This window comes from Bacillus rossius, assembly GCF_032445375.1.
Source record: "Bacillus rossius redtenbacheri isolate Brsri chromosome 4 unlocalized genomic scaffold, Brsri_v3 Brsri_v3_scf4_2, whole genome shotgun sequence".
Lineage (NCBI taxonomy): Eukaryota > Metazoa > Arthropoda > Insecta > Phasmatodea > Bacillidae > Bacillus > Bacillus rossius.
In genome coordinates this window covers 45,533,177-45,550,695 of record NW_026962011.1, presented here as the reverse complement: position 1 = coordinate 45,550,695, position 17,519 = coordinate 45,533,177, and the positions used below count along the sequence as shown (strand labels likewise).

The 17,519-nt window shown below is 36.7% G+C and overlaps 1 protein-coding gene across 1 annotated transcript; it reads right to left on the bottom strand.

Moving 5' to 3' along the window:
• Positions 1-2,775: 2,775 nt before the first annotated feature.
• Positions 2,776-17,229, bottom strand: LOC134541937 (engulfment and cell motility protein 1). Its single transcript, XM_063385690.1, has 8 exons — positions 16,244-17,229; positions 14,759-14,851; positions 13,959-14,201; positions 11,327-11,572; positions 9,944-10,222; positions 8,397-8,572; positions 6,694-6,824; positions 2,776-6,006 (listed from the first exon to the last, which is right to left on the bottom strand). The coding sequence occupies exons 1-8, from the start codon at positions 17,099-17,101 to the stop codon at positions 5,843-5,845; spliced, it is 2,190 nt and encodes a 729-aa protein (XP_063241760.1). The 5' UTR covers positions 17,102-17,229; the 3' UTR covers positions 2,776-5,842.
• Between the last annotated feature and the right edge of the window lie 290 nt (positions 17,230-17,519).

Sequence of the window (17,519 nt, the reverse complement as noted above, 5' to 3'; positions counted from 1 at the left end):
TACAAGTTTTTAAAGCAGGGAACTCATTGGAGATGCAATAATGCCTATGACATAGGGCACAGACACACTATGGAGGTCACGTAAATTTCGTGGCTAGAATTGTTTCCAACTTTTCAAATGTGAGTTCTGCTTCAGATGCAGAAAAGTTCCCAACATTAAGTGTAGTTTAACAAGTGAAAGTCCCCTAACCATACGGCTTACATAACAAACAATCCCTTAATAGCATAATGGGCATATTAATTGGATAGAATGAGAAAATAACATGGATAAGTTTAATCTTGTAAGTAAAAGTTGTACATTTTTCACTGAAAAATATTTACTTAATACTTTACTTACATACAAACAAATTATTACCAAGAGGTAACAAACACTATTGTCAAAATATACAATCAATAATTAATATAAATGCAAAGTACTATCTATCTTATATTAACCAGAACATAATCTTTGGCCTTAAATATGCCACTAAATTGGGGAAACCTACACTCAAGTTTAATTACATATTATTAATTTTAAAAACTGAATTAAAATAAACTGTCATGATTTATCTATTGGATTTTTGACACAGATCTTCCTACAGTTAGAAGCCTTAAATGGTACGCACAATAAAAAAACAATAATACACAAACCAAAAAAAAATTACAGAAACAAGTTCAAGGACTAGATTGCTTGACAATACTAGACAACCCTAATGTTTATAACTTCCTGTTACAATTTTAATTAAAATAAAGGTTAGTAAGATTTTTTACACATATTTTCCGTATTTTAACTAGTAAAGGAAAATAACTGTCATAATTAAAGTAAATCTTTGTATTTTTATAGAAAAAATACAATTTTTCTATTTAATAAATAGATAATCCTATCTTTTAGTGAAAAGACTAACAAAAGTTATTTCATATACACAGAACAATATAGTCAAGAGGACCAGAAAATTGTTACTATTTTTGGTTGCCTGGCCAGGCCAACCTGGTATATAACCAATAACTTAAATAATAATTTTGTGTGTTAATTGGAGGATTCCTTGATTAACCTGGAAATTTTTAGTGTAATTGTGTTGTTAATTATTAATATTGAAAAAAATTGGTTGTCTGTAAAGTCGGTTTACGGACGATAGTTTAACGTGACGTCATAACAAAACATTGATGAAATGATTGATCCAGAAGAAAAGGAAATAACAAATATCATATTCGGCCTGAGACTCAGCCATAATAGGTTTTTGCAACCAAACCATTTAGGCATTAAAAATATTACCTATGTTCTTTGAGGAAGAATTTTTTTTAAATTTTTCATGATAAAATCTACCTCTGCATACTTTTATGAATAAAATTGAATCATTTTTATTGAATTATCACTATTTTGTATGGATACAAAGGAGTGAAATGAAATGTGCAATTGAATTAACAAATTTACTTTTATTTGCATTCATTAATTCAAATATATTTACTACTTTTGAAATGTTGTGTGCGCCATATTTATTTTTTAAAGTAAAAAAAAAAAAATTCACAGCTGCTGGGTTTCCAACCGATAACCTTTGGTTTAAGAGTTAGGTACGCTAACCACACGCCCACGAGGCCATACTAAGGTAATGTAGTTTCAAATGGTGTGTGTGTGTGTGTGTCTGTCTCTCTCTCTCCTCTCTCTCTCTCTCTCTCTCTCTCTCTCTCTCTCTATATATATATATATATATATATATATATATATATATATATATATATATATATATATACACACATATATATATATACATATATATATACACACACACTTTGTTCACGGTAAGGGTTTATATTAACATGATTTTATAACAAATACGCATCACAAATACTTATTTATAATGTGTTACAATATTTTTAAAACATTGTGCAAAAGATCCCGGGTGTAATTTGAATTATTATGTGTAACTGTAAAACACTATTGTTGTTTCAAAATGTAATTGAATTTTCAACATTACTGTTAAAAAACCGTACCGATTGTGCTGAAAATCGGTGGACGATCGTTAAATTACATAATATTAATAATTCAAATGACGAAAATATGATTGAAAAGTCAAATTGATGGTCGTTCCAGTCGAGTGGAAGAAAGATGCCACGCATGCGTAGAATGAGCAAACAGAAAACCTCCGTAGTGGGACAGCCGTAGTGGGACACTTTTTTGTGCGTGCAGCCGGCGTTCATCGATTTATTAGACGTTGTCACGTCAAAAAACTATTTTTCAAACCTGGTAATTATTTTCCCATCTTGTGATGCTTAACCCAGTATAGGCAGAGTTACATTTTGGTTGATAGATATTTTTTTTTGTGTACTAAATGTTAATAAATATTTGAAAAATTTAATTTACTCAACTCGACCTCATGAGATTTAGCTTAGGATCAACTCAAAGTTGACTTAACTCGAAAAACCTAATCTCAGATGTCTACTTTCTACTGTGTATTTATCAAGATTATTAGAGGTACTACTTTATTGGTACTGCTTTGTCTGTGCTTTCTTCATTGTGTCAGTTATTAACCTATTTTCTATACTTTTTGTACTCATTCATTATTTCTTCTGGATTTTTTCCTACCAACTTGATTACTTTTGCCAATATTTTTTTTCTCTTTATAACACTCCTGTGTCATACTCTGTGCCTACATATATTCATCACTCCTAGCTTTTTTATCACATAATAAGCTCCAAAACTGAGTGCATCCAAAATTTTTCGCAGGGTTTCACAATTGCAAATAATACAAATAAATAATTTTGGTTTAGCAAGAATGGGGTAAAATAACTACTAGAAAAATGAAAAGAAATTTAGAATGTACTTCGTAACAAGGATTTTTCCATTTACAAAATGGTCATGACCACAGTAAATTACACCGGTAATAACTTAAGACAATGAGTAAATGTACAATCTTTCAGCAGCAATATGTTGCTTTGGTTGCTGTACTAATGTTCTTCAAATTGTGAATCCAATATAAATGTTCAAAGCAACATACATTATCAGACTTTCTTTCAACTTTTTCTACAGTATATACATTCTAAAATTAGTACATTGCAAAATTTCAAAAAATAACAGTGCCAATTACAATTTGGGTGTGTGTCTGAGAGCTAAAGGACATTACATTTAAAAAGTAGAACTGACATTCATAGTGTATATTTGATCTATGAAATTTACATTACATACATCTTATTTCACTTCCTACTAAATTTAAGGCCATTACATACTAACACTTACAAAAATATTTTTTCAGTGCATTTAGTAACTAAATAATATCATTATTTTAAGATCTATTTATCTTTGGTACATGTACAATTGTTTGCAAAAATAACCATTGGGTAAAAATGCTTCAATATTAAAATATAACACAATTCCAGCATTATTTATAAAGTAATATCATTTTTATTGATAAAAAATAAGAGAAAAATACTGCTATGTACTAAACTATTTTTAATAATACAGAAATAATAAATGCTATAAAATTACACTTTATATTTGCAGCTATATACTTCCAGATCTTAAATATTTATTCAAAGCACAAAATATTGTTGAACTGTGTGAACAGTTACACCAAATTCAAAATTGTTGTGTTCAGTTTGTATCATACCAATTAAAAATACAATGATTTGATTACTATTAGAGATGGACCAATCAAATCCTCACATTCTGAAATAAAAACCTTAGTATCTGAAAAATTTGATATTCTAGGAGAAAGATGTGAAGAAAAATATTAAGAGGTAATAAATAACAAGTAAATAAAAAAAAATTCAAGAATGATAATCTCTGAAATATCCAAGGCCAATTTTTTTTCTTCATGCAGATCCTGTTACCATTCCCCAAGATAATGTACTTTTAATATGTATTTCATAAATAAAATACAATCTGTACAGAATCTCGGAACTTAATTTGTGAAACAAACAATTAAAGGGTTGAATGTTTCTACACCAAGTTAATACTTTTAATTTCTTGTATATTATATTATTTTTGACCCTTGAGACATAAGATTAAGATTCAAGGGGTATAATCATACTCTTAAGGATTTGAATTCTGGATTTTGATATAAGAAAAATGGGATTTTACCCATCACTAATCCCTATACAATTAGACATACCACAATCCTTGATTTAGTCGCTAATTGTCTGAATGAGATTCATGAAACCCACAGAGTAACTACTTACCAGTCAGATAACATTACATAACTAAACTAAAGAGACAATTATTTTATTTGCTTGCTACATATATGTAGAGAAGTTTTTTGCCGAGAAGAAAAATTATAAATGGCCATAATATCACATTCATGTAGACAAAATGATCAACAAATTTTCATTCTAGTCATTACAAAAACTGCAGTACATTTCTCAATTAATGTATTTTTAAAAGGTAGTATTTTTTAATAGTTTTCCACTTCAAAATAACACTGTCTGATGTGTCTCCCATCTGACTGAAAATGACTGTCTCTTCAGCAGGCTATAACCTAATTACTAATTAGGTAATATGCTGAGAAAATAACTTTTCACTACATAAATGAGGCAATCTTAACAAAACAATCAAAACAGACCACTAAAAATGAGAACATAATGATTACTGCTAGTGTCCATGATTTCCACAGCCAATCTCCAGTATTTCTACATTACTCTATTTCAGATCTGAATATTTCCTGTGACTGTTTAGATACAAATATCCCCATGCATTATTGATCTACTGCATGAAAAATTTATCAACAAGGTATTTATTTCATTGTGAACATATATAATATCTTTTATACAGCCACTTCAATGTAAAATGAAGAGAAAATTTAATTTGAATGTTGTGGTTATACAAGATTGTTCAGTGAATGTGATAAGAGATAAAACTGCTTTTTTTTACGAGTACTTGGCAATGTGTTTGTTATAGAGCAGCATTTTTTGATAAAAACCTGTTTATTTTTTAAAACAAAAAAAAATATTATTCACTGTGTACTACCAGAAGAAAAAATCTCTTACCACATTCATAAACTTAAACTCAGTCTATAAAACAAACAAAAAACGTTTCACTTTGAAATTACCAGTATAGTATTTACGACAATTCCACATATTAAATCTAATTAAACAAATATTAACCAGTCAAGCCTTTTTTTTTTTAAATTTAAATTCTATGTAGTTCTGAGACTGAAAAATAGAACCTCATCCTCAAACTTTAAAATACAAGCTAAATAAAATATATAAATTCAGGTACACTAACAAATAGTTTTCATTAAACTAAGTATGTAATAATAAACCAACAAGCTTAAAATTTGTTAACGTTTCACTTGACTATGCCTTTATAAACTGAGTTATTACTGAGGGTGGGACTGAACCAGCTACCCTAAACACATGACAACGAAGCCTCGGACAATCCAAACTTTAATAATAAAATGTACAAAACATTGAAGAAAATACCTAAGTAGGATATTATTGATTGTTGTGAAAATGGTGTGGTGGGAAGGGGGAATACCTACTGTACATTCAGCCAAATAAGATCAAATCGTTTTCAGTCAAAGTATTGCCTGATTTCACTCACATAAAAAAAAAAGATTCTAAATGGAATACTACTACTATATAGTTTAGGGCATAAAATGGAAATTCACAACACAATACTTTGAAACAGTGAAATTCATGCAGGACATTCTGTTAATCTGTTACATAAATAACATGTGGTCTCATTTATATATTTTTTTAAAATATATATAGGAATGGCAATTAAATGTGAATGATGCATAAATAAAGTTCTTAACTTACCTTTGGAAATACATAAATATACATACTGAACAATTGACGTGCAGGAAAAATGCACGCCACTTAATGAGAATGTTGGGATTGTGGCCACGAGCCAAAAATGATGACCCTGTGCATCATTTAAGCTCATAGCAGAAGTCGTAGTTGGGAGGATCGGCCGGGATGGGCGGTGGATCCTGAGGGATGTCCACCCCCTCTGCATCCAGCAGCCGCAGCTTTATGTCCATCGAGAGCAAAGTCTCCAAGTCCTTCTCTGCTTCCTTGCTCATTATCTTGTTACCTTTCCAGAACATAAATTAAGAATTTCGGAAACAAAAAATGATAACACAGACAGGCAATGTTTAGCTTATAAATAAAATTAATGTAAGCAGGGGCACAACAACTAAATTTCCAACCCCTGGGAAAATTTGTATTTCAAGGTGGAAAATGGTGCTATTTAAGCAGTTTTACTATCTAAAAATTGATTACACAGCACTTTCTTTGTCCCCGTTTGCCCCCACTTCAAGGTTTCAGAGGGGGGCAAAATACCCTTGCCCCCCCCCCCCCCCCCCCCCCATTGTTGCACCCCTGAATGTAAGCAATGTAAAATTCTAACTGACAAAGAAATGCAGGGCGCAATAAGAAGGATAAAACATTAACAGAAAATTCTGTAGAACTCAATACCGAACACTCTCTGGAAATCATTGGAAACCACGGCACTCAGCAATCCTAGCGACAGTTGATTATAGAACATAGGATTGGAGATTTGTGATGGTTATGAATTTAGATAAATATTAAAACAATCAAGAGTATATTTGGGTAAACAGATTCGAAGAACTGTTAGTTATGAGTTATGAGACATCTGCAATGATTCGGCTAATTTTGATTCTCCAGGCAAGCAACACACTGAACCAGCACAGTGAACCTTTCACCTGATTCCTGCAATAAAATGTTAAAGAATCAAACAGCAAGCATCATCCATACTTACCCAACAAAGCATTGATGCCATCTGTCCAGTAATCAAACACCTGTTCCTCCGGGGCGACAAAGTCCAACGAAGTGGTTTCCACCGAGTCGAGAGTGAGCGAGAAGGCAAGTTGGTGGGTCGTCTTCCTTCCCCTGATAGCACGCATAACATACACACCGTCAGAGAGAAGAGAATGTTTAATCCAAGAATCCAACCCATGCATTACTGTATGATTGTGTGATGAAAACACTACATTCAACTCATTTTACCGGTTATTACCTCTTTATTTTCAAACATCAACCAAAGCAACAAAAAAACTTTCTAAAGTTTGTGGTAAAATTGGTTTTAATTTAAATGTTTATTAAAGTACTATCCAATAGTTATACGCTTCCCATAAATATACATAAATAAACATGTACAAATACATACAAATTAGTGATTTGTTGGTTCCACTTTTTTTCCGGTTCTCGATTCGGTTCAGGTTCTTAAAAATTGTTTTCCTATTCCCAGTTTCAGGTTAACCTACACTAAATTTCAAGTCGCACCAAAGATACAGTATACCGTAATAAATGGTGTATTTGTTTAACATGACTCATCAGTGACCTACTGTACCATAATTTAGACCACAAAACAGTCACCTAGCCCCTAGGTAGCTTCTCATCTCACTAGATACTGGAGCAACAGTGTACCAACATGCTGTGGTGCAGCAATATCTTGTAATACAAATAACAGCTTTTTTTTTTTTTTTCTGGATCAGCATTTAATTTATGTAGAACAATAAAAATTTGCTCCAGGAAAAATGTAAATGTTTGTTCAAAAGAGAATAAGTCATTGATACAAAATAAATAATAAAAAAACTAATACTGGAGTAGCAAGTATGTATGTATTACAATGAATAAGGGATGGAACACCCAAGTTAACAGAGGTCTGTTTAATGAGTATATTAATACATGATATAATAGGTTGTGTTGTAAATATAGGTAGAGACCCAAAAATTTCTTGAGTAGCAAGTTTTAAAATTTTTGGATGACCGACATCAAATCTTGGGTGAAATTGTAGGGAAGTCTAAGAGTAAAAAATACATTTCTTTAGTTAAAGCACATATATGACAAACCAAGTGATATGTTAATTTATATAATCATAACTTTAATAATTTTATAAAAAAATTATTACACTTATAAAAAAATATTTTAATAAAAGTTAACAGCTAGGAATATCCATGAAATAATGAAAGGACCATTTGTCTTGCAAAACCCAACTCTTCAGAATAATGTAATTATTATTGTCTTTGGATCGTTTTTTGAAGTTGGTTGAGTGGATAAGCTTAATACCTTAATGAATTTTCCCATAGCCAAAAAAAAAAAATATGTTTATCACCGGAATTCGTAAATCCCAGGTAAAAAATTAGGTTCTACTGTACCTGAGGCCTTTGACACGACTAGAACCCAGAATCCAAGCAACTTGGAGAATATTTTGATATTTATCATTGAATTATAGGTAACTATAAAACAAATATTCACAGTCTAATCATCTCCACTGGTTCCAGCCTGTGGCCAGGTCAGCAAATGTGCCTTCTTATTTAAATCTCTAACCTGACTATTCTCCGAAATTTCCTGATTATTCCAGATTTTTCCGTGTTTCATCTGACGCTGGACCCCCTGTTTGATATCAAAATGAGGTGTGTTGGGTGGCTGGGCCACGCCCGCACCGGCTCGGGAACTCACTTGACGTCCTTCATGTGCGGGCACTCCTTCCCGGTGACCAGCGCCTTGACGTCCACCACCGCCAGCTTGTTCGGCAGCTCCTCCAGCGTCGGCACGCTCTTCTCGTCGCAGTCGCCGTAGTGGAACACCTTGTGGTTGGGGGACAGGCGCACGTACCAGAACTTGTCCTTGATCCTCTGGGCAAACACACCACACGCAAGGCTACAGTCCCACGCCAAGCGCCTTGGTAGGGTGAGCGGACATGCACCATTGCAGGAAACTAAAGATACGACCATCAATCAATGTTTTATTTATTTATTTATTTATTTGTAATTGTAACATGTCAACCAACAGGAGAAAGCCTTTAATGGTTGGCACACAATTAGTCACAGTCTCTACACAGCCTAGCTGTTACAAATGCCAGCTATAACAATCCGTGCCATTCCGCTCAGGACAATACCTCTCAATATTTATCCTTGTTTTATCAGAACAAAAACATGGGACATTGATGAGTTGATTTTTTTAAGCCAAGGGTCTACCGAAGTTTTTTTATTTATAGGTACTTCAAGTCGTGTTTCAGTATGATATTCATTTAACTGGTCGAGTTGGCTTGACAGTAAGGTTACAAATACATACTCAGTGGCTAAACTATAAACAAAGTACATTCGGATGGCTTTACACAATTCTTGAATTCTTGAAATCAATGTTCATAAACTAATTTTGGATTTAAATTTAAATATTCTCATAGGCCTTACAAATTGTATACTTAGTTGTACTATTTCAATTTGTGCCAATGAATAATTTCTTTTTGTTTATCATACATTATTATACAGTAAGGAAACTAATTGCCATTGTTCATTAAAGTCCCACTAAAGAGATTCCTAAAAGAATCGAAGTGATTCATATTAAGTAGATATAAAAACTTCTTCAAAAAACCAAATTACTCATGTGTTTATAGAACATGACTACAAAAGCAAAATGTTACTCTGGTTTAGTGAATTTCGGTTGGGGAATAGGAGTGGAAGGATGTACACAGATACACCTCCCCCTCCATGTAGAGAGGCTGTACAGTGAACTCAAATTTCACTGTACCTGGGTACCAATCCTGTTCCTGCCATACTAATTTTGAATTTCCCAAGGTTTCCCCCGACACCTCTCGGGGTAAATGCTGGGATGGTTCCTCACTAAAGGATGTGGATAAATTTTTCCTGAATTTTGTAGTATTTTTCAAACTATAATGACCATACTTGAAGATACATTAAATACAAGTAAAAGTCAATAAAAAAAAGTGTGTATAAATCAGTACATATGATAGAAGTGAAACTTCTTTGGTAATTCAAACCTCGACTCGTAAGTATATTGTAAGGGGTAAAACACAGAGAGAGAAAGAGAGATAAAAGACAATTTTCTAAATAAACAATAATTAAAATTACACAAAAATGGTTTACTAAAAAGTTGCATTAAAAATTCAAACTTGAAATTTTACTCCCACCGGGCCCAAAGAAGTTTCACCTCTCCCTCCCCACGGCCGGCAGAAGGCACGGAAGAGAAGGCGATGCGGGCCCCACCTGGCCGCGGGACGAGTACTTGGTGAAGCGCGTGCCCTCGACGAGGAACCCCAGCCGCTGCTGGTGGATCAGCTCCACGATCTCGGGCGTGATCTGCTCCTTGAGCTCCACGATGGGGCGGGCGTGCGTCTCCCACTCCTCGCGCTGCGTGCGCTCCTGCTGCCACAGGTTGGTGATCTCCTGGTACGTGAGCTGCTGCAGCCTGGCGCGGAACTTGTCGAGGCCGGTCGGCTGGGCGGCGAGCGCGCGGGTGATCTGCTCCCGCACCACGCTGAACACCTGCGCCGACACGACACTTCCTGCCGGCCCACCGTGACCGCCGTCCTTCACGCGGCCGCAGTGGTCGGGTGGCGAGATCACTCGCCTCCCACAAAACCACTTCCTGCCGGCGCACCGTGACTGCCGTCCTTTACACGGCCGCAGTGGTCGGGTGGCGAGATCACTCGCCTCCCACAAAACCACTTCCTGCCGGCGCACCGTGACTACGTTCCTTTACACGGCCACAGTGGTCGGGTGGCGAGATCACTCGCCTCCCACAAAACCACTTCCTGCCGGCGCACCGTGACTGCCGTCCTTTACACGGCCGCAGTGGTCGGGTGGCGAGATCACTCGCCTCCCACAAAACCACTTCCTGCCGGCCCACCGTGACCGCCGTCCTTCACGCGGCCGCAGTGGTCGGGTGGCGAGATCACTCGCCTCCCACAAAACCACTTCCTGCCGGCGCACCGTGACTGCCGTCCTTTACACGGCCGCAGTGGTCGGGTGGCGAGATCACTCGCCTCCCACAAAACCACTTCCTGCCGGCGCACCGTGACTACGTTCCTTTACACGGCCACAGTGGTCGGGTGGCGAGATCACTCGCCTCCCACAAAGGCAATTGGTGAAGGGAACCAGGGTTGGCTGATTTGAACTACCATGGTTTAAAGTGGTTTCATTAAAAACCAAATTTTTTTTTTTAAATAATGTATTTATTAAATATAAAATTTATATATTTTTTTATAATGAAAGGTTTAACTCCACTATAATAACAACAGTTTTGTACTCATTAACGTTTCCTGTGACTTACAGGTACAAAAATTAAATATACTAATCAGAATCACAGTTTTGCCTGTGAAATAATATGTTTAGCACCTAATTTTTTTTTGGTCAGAAATGAAGACTAAAATAACACTGATAGTAGACACTGTTTTATGGTATTAGACAAATCAATAAATAGTATAATTAAAAAAAAAATTATATTCAAACTTATTATGATTAACGATGGTATACAAAATAAGAATTGATTTTAGCATGACAGGTAGCATATTTTCGGCACCAGTGTTCGCCACTTACTCTGTACCGCAATTGGAGCGTGAAACGGACCGGCCTACTCAAGACACCGACCTTGACGAAGTCCTCGGTGGTGGCCCTCATCTCCTTCCACGTCTTGTTGAGCATCACGATGCAGATGCAGAAGAACTCGTCGACGGGGCGGTCGTGCGTGAAGAACATGGGGTGGTAGACCTGGCCCTGCTCGCTGGGCGGCTCCCCGATGCGCAGCACCTCGCACAGCAGCTTGCACAGCTCCACGCTGGTGCGGCCGAACGGGCACTCGTGCTCGTCCGCGCGGCACGAGTTCTCCAGCACCACCTGCGGCCCGTGCCACTCTCCTGTCTGTTCCATCGTTTACACCCGTGGGTCCGCGCGCGACGCTTGGGGCCCGGGGCGCAACAACTACATTTCCAAAGGGGGGGCATTATACCTTTTTATAAACAATTATCGATCCCCCTAAATTGAAGCGTGGTGGGGGGTGGGGGGGGGGTCCGGGGGTCCTCCCCCGGGAAAATTTGTATTTCAAGGTGGAAAATGGTGCTATTTTTAAGCAGTTTTATTATCTAAAAATTGATTACACAGCACTTTCTTTGCCTCCTCGTTTGCCCACCAATGGGAAAGTAAAACATGGGTCGAGCACACCTATAACTTTGAATTTTATCCTGAGGCCGGAGGAATCCGCGAAATTTCCGGGACTCTAGTAATACTCGCAAAGGCCTGAAACCACCCGCCTGGCTGGGTCGCCAAACGGCGTGCCGAGCTCCAGGTGTTTGCGTGTCGTTCGGAAACCGTGCCAAGATTTATCAAAAGTTTCTCAACAACATTTAAGGAACCTTTGCACTTGTCTATACAAGTCTCATTTCATGATTCCCTATTCAAAAAATTATTTTCTGTATAGTGATTAAAGGCTAGAACAGCTATTTTGACAAGCATTTTTAGGCAGGAAAAATTCTAAACACAGTATTGTAAGAGGTACAGGGAAGTCCAGTGTATAACAGGAGGATCACCACTTGAAAGTCACAACATGGCGTCAAAGAAATTTAACATTTTGTTGGTTCTACAAAGATTTGTGTAAGAGGTGCTATCTATTATTATTTTTCAAACCAAACATTACACTTCGATAGACAGATGTTTAGTTTTTCGCTAAGTTATAACAGTAGCAATGGTTTTTACGACACGTATCACCTAGAACTAGAAACAGTGAAAACTTTGCAAAATTTGCTACGAGACTACGGGATTTGTTTATGATCAATTGCTTTCATTTTGACTCGCTATGAAATAACAGAATAATGGCTAATGTTGTAAGGTAAGATAGAATTTTAAAATACTGTAAATAAATAAAAAATCAAGATACATGAGCAAGATTTACAGTACTTGTCAGTGATGTCTAAACATCTAACATCGTGTTGTAAATAAACTTACACAATGAAAATTTAATGTAGAATTCTTTCAAATTATGCCAAGGGTGATAAATAATATACGAAAAGCATTCATTTTATAATTTTTTTGCATTTTACATTTTGCATGATACATTGTGCACCCACATCAAGCAGGAGGTAATAAACCAAGAGCAAATAATGTATAACTGAGAAATAATAACTTTCAAAAGAGGGTGAAAAGTTAAGTCAACTTTGGTTTATAAAAATTATTATATAAACGAATATAATCAAGAGGGAGGTTTAAAATTTTTTGGGAATTTTGATTTATAAGTAGTGTACATACACGTACAATAAGAAAATTGATACTTGTATTATACATTTCAAATTACAATGCGAATATTTCAAAATTTTTTATAATAATATAGGTGTCTGTAATGAAGTGAAAAGGAGGATTTTTTTTTTTAATCATTCTGTGTGTATAATCAAATTAAATGAAATTGGAAATGTGAGACATGACAAACTACACATTAATGTTAGATACACACGTGTTTCACCAATTTTAAAATAAGCTATTTCATAAAGTGGAAAAAAAAAGGGGGGAGGGAGGTAAGTCTGATTTCATCAAACTAAGATATCTCCGAACACACTAAAACTAGATTTTTAAAATGGGTGTACTTAAACCATATTTAAAATTATTCATTATTAACTTTTTACACCAGTAAAAGGTGCGCTGGCTGAGTGTTTAGAACAATCACCCCTCACCAAGATGGCCCGGGTTCGATTCCCGGCAGGGTTCAACCCGGATTTTTGCAAGTGGGAATTACAAACGTACAAAAAAATTCTTTTACTTTCAATATCTGTACGAGAATAACGTGGCTCCATAACGGTGTATGTTGACAACTCATTCTACATACGTGCAACTGATAGTGTTTCTTTTTTCGAGGCGGGCCTTAACCCATTTGCATCTACAAGCGTACTAGTACGCAGCTGTTTTTCTGGCCAATAACACCATAGGCGTACTGGCATGCAAAATGGCTAATCTGCCCAAAAAACTTGAAAAAAATCCCTTTAGAATGAAAATAACCCCTCAGAGTAGCTAGTATTGTTATAACAAAGGTATATTATCGTAAAACTTAAACTATTTTTAAAATTTTTATTTAAAGAATAAAAATATAACGAAAATAGAAAATAACTTTAATAATAGTAATATATAAAAAAGTTTATGGATTCCATGGTATGTCTAACATTAAAGTGAGTGGATGCAAATGGGTTAGAAAGCTGTGTCGCCGGCCGGCTGTCGCCGCGCGTTCGGAAACCTTCCCGACCTTGGTGTAGCTCTCGGTGTGGTGGCGGGCGAAGTACACCATGCAGTCGAGCGCCAGCATGCCCGGCGGGGTCTCCGTGAAGTCCTGCGCGGGGTTGATGTCGCACTTGAACCCCAGCTTCTTGTACTCCTTGGAGAAGCCCCCCTGCTGGCGGCGGGCGATCACGTCCGCGCCCACGCCCGAGCCGTCCGAGTCGAAGGCGATCCGCCTCAGCTCCTTGATCTTCTCGTGGGCGTCCTGGTCCTGGCGGAAGCAAGGTCCCCCGCTGTCCCTCTACATGATTACATGATTACCCTCGGTCTGCCCTGTCCGACCAAACACATCCTTCCCTGCCTCGTAAAACAATCTTGCACATACACCAGATGTGCAGAGCTTCAGAAACAAAACCACGTGATATGTAAGTGTGCAAGTGTAACATATATGTAAGTATGCAAGTATGCAATCAAGCAAGTGTGCAATTATGCAATTTGTGCAAGTATTCAAGTAAGTAAGTAAGTAAGTAAGTGTGAAAGTATTAAAGTGTGAAAGTATGAATGATTGCAAGAATGCATGTATGCAAGCTTGCTCGTGAGCAAGTATGCTGCATCATTTCTACCTTCCCTGCTGTCTCCTCTACCGGTTCCCCCACCCCGAACCTAACTATTCCCCTCCTCTCCCGGTTCCACCACCACATACCTAGCTATTTCCCCTCATGACATCAGAATTTTTATAACGCTCGAAGAATTCTTTCCCCTCTCAGCAAAGAAGTTCCACTTCCCAAGGAAAACCACCTTGATTACGAGGTTATATGATTAGGCTACCTGGGGGTCCATTTTTGTGTTCATCCTCTGTTCCAGCAGGCCCAGCATTAACGTCTGGAGAACGTACAGCTGATGTGCCATCTCCGCTCCCACCTGCAGGCAAAAAAGAAACACTGCAAGATACAATTCAAAAACTGCCAAAATCACTTGAACCTGTATAATGCTATAGCAATTATCGGACAGGGCGGCTTCTTAGAACGAAAAGAAAAATAAACCGGAAAACATTGTTTTCACACACAACGCACGTCCCTAAATTTACTCCGAAGGAATGGTTTCATAATTCCTACTAGTTTACAAAATATTACATTTTTATATCTTACATCACAATACCTGTGCTTTTACGCTGCAGCCACAATTCATTGTTTACCCACAAAAAGAAAACGAATATATGTTTTCCATATACCACAGTCGTCCCTGAATTAACACTGAAAGGAAGGTTTCTTAATTTTTACTGGTTTGTGAAAAACTAAAAGTTCACAGCTAACATTACAAGTCGTATGTATTCACGGAATCACCGCCATTCATTGTTTACACTTGTGAGTTTTTTTTTTGTTTTTTGTTTAGGGAACTTTAGTCAACGTAGGTGTTCTAATAATAAAATTTGTTTAAATAATGACTGCATTGCAATTGTAAGGAATTTTTAATGCTTATGTTTCATGTTATTTGTTTTATTACCTATACTAAGTAATTGTATAACTTATTACTATAATTGTATGAAATTGGGAAATAAGTAAAATTTATAACTGTGGGTTCAAAAATAATACTACTTACGGTCATAATTCATTATAGCATGACAATATTTTTTTTTATCTACAGGATCTTGTGATGTACTACATTAAAACAGCAAGCATCACCTACCACAGGATCAAGCAAACAGGATCATGCCTTCAGGATCCAGGGTTAAACTTCAATATATGAAAAGGAAGAATTAGCATATCTAAATTATTTAGTTGTGCTAAACAAAGAGATACACAATCGCGGGTAACCAATAAATGGTGGTGTCAGTGTGAAAACACTGTTATTGTAGTGTAACATTTAAAATTTTATCAGTAGGAATTAAGAAACCATCCCTTCAAGGTACATTTAGGGACATGTGTAGTGTCTTAAAACCATGTCTTCAAATTTTATTTTTTTTTTCCGTTCTAAAAAGCTGCAATGTCAGAGAATTACCCATGCTATTTTATACTATTTTTGACTATGCACTTAAATACACCTGAAAAAAAATGCTTTCACAATCCAAGTGATGGCACACTGAAGGATGACAATTTCTCTTCAAGTGACTTTCCCAGGATTTCAAGTAAAATCTCAGACTTTTCCCTGATTTTACCTGACATTTCACAATGCAGACATCCTGCACAGTGTTTTGAGCTTCATACGCCTCCAAACTGAATTTCTATCCCTTGATTTTTTTCCTATCTCAGCTACTTCCAAGTGCCATAATGTAGGTCAGGAAATTTCCTCAAAAATTGTTAAGAGCTAACTCACCTGGCCCGAGGCAGACTGTATTATATGGTTCAGCATCACGTTGCGAACATGTTTTGAGGACAGCGTGGCAGCCACAGCCTTCCTCTTCCCGAGATCAGCCTTGAGGAACAGAGCATTGATGAGCGCGATGGCGTTCAACTGTATCGCTGGGTTCTGACTCTCCAGGTGCTTCACGAGATTAGGAAACGTAACTTCTTTTTCGACCTGTGTATATTTACCCGAGCTGTTCAACACAATGTTCTCGAGGATCGACAGTGAAGCTTGAATGATCTTGGCATCGTGGGAAACTGCAAGATTGTTCACATAACTCACAACTTTATTTATGAAAGGTGCTTCGAGGATGTCCCAGGATACTATTCCATGATCCATGAGTTCCACAAATGATGTCAACGCGTAAGCAAGTGTGTTCGCTTTGTATTTTTCACCTTCTATCATGCTAATAACTAAGGCTAGACCCTGCTTGTTAATGAATTCAAGCGCAAAAGTGACATCGGTACTGATTTTAGACAGACGTTCTAGTGCATTGGTTTTCTCTTCATTTGTTCCCGAATTCAACTTCTGAAGGATATCCTGTGCCGTAGTTGAAGGTGATAAAGCAAGTCTTAAAACTGAACCGTTTTTTATTTCGTTTCTGTTTTTCTCGGTGATGTAGTTCTCGTTATTGTTCTCCGAAAACTGCAAAGCAAACTTCTCTGAATCGGACAAACCCCATGCATTGCACAGTTCTGTGATTATTGTAGCAAGAGGTTGTTTCTGATTAAATTCAATAAGTTGGGCTACTTGATTCTCCATTTCAACTGCAATTTTAACGATATTTGAATCCTTTATTGCCGGCATTTTGGAAACTTTCGTATTCATGTGCAAACAGAAATATCACAAAACAAAACCTGCAAAACTTCTACCTACAAAATCGTACAAACATTTCAATCCATTTGGTAAACATAAACAAGCTAATAAATGTCACTTTGTCATAACCAGAGATAACATGGACCACCAGCCACCGAGTAACACAATGGAGGGTAACACGGAATTCCATCCTTTGTGTTTCATCCGCTTAGTGTCGCTCGCGGCGGCCTGTGAATTAATAAAGCAAGAATTAGTGAAACCCATTTAATAATTTATTAACCTTTTATTAATGACAAAACCTCTACAAATTTAAAAATCATAAAAAATTAAATCGAGGAGTATATAGGTGGGTGATGGGAATGTGGAGAAGGAGGGAGGGGCAGGATGGGAAACTGCATAGCCCAACGGAAATGATTAAGGAGTTGGGGTG

What these genes read in the sequence shown, in the direction of transcription:
- LOC134541937 (XM_063385690.1), bottom strand. Translation starts at nt 17,101, where the DNA reads ATGAATACGAAAGTTTCCAAAATGCCGGCAATAAAGGATTCAAATATC. An exon ending in CCACCGAGGACTTCGTCAAG is followed by an intron (nt 10,223 to 11,326) that starts GTCGGTGTCTTG and finishes GTGTCGGCGCAG; the next exon opens with GTGTTCAGCGTGGTGCGGGA. An exon ending in CCGCACATGAAGGACGTCAA is followed by an intron (nt 6,825 to 8,396) that starts GTGAGTTCCCGA and finishes GCGTGCTATCAG; the next exon opens with GGGAAGGAAGACGACCCACC.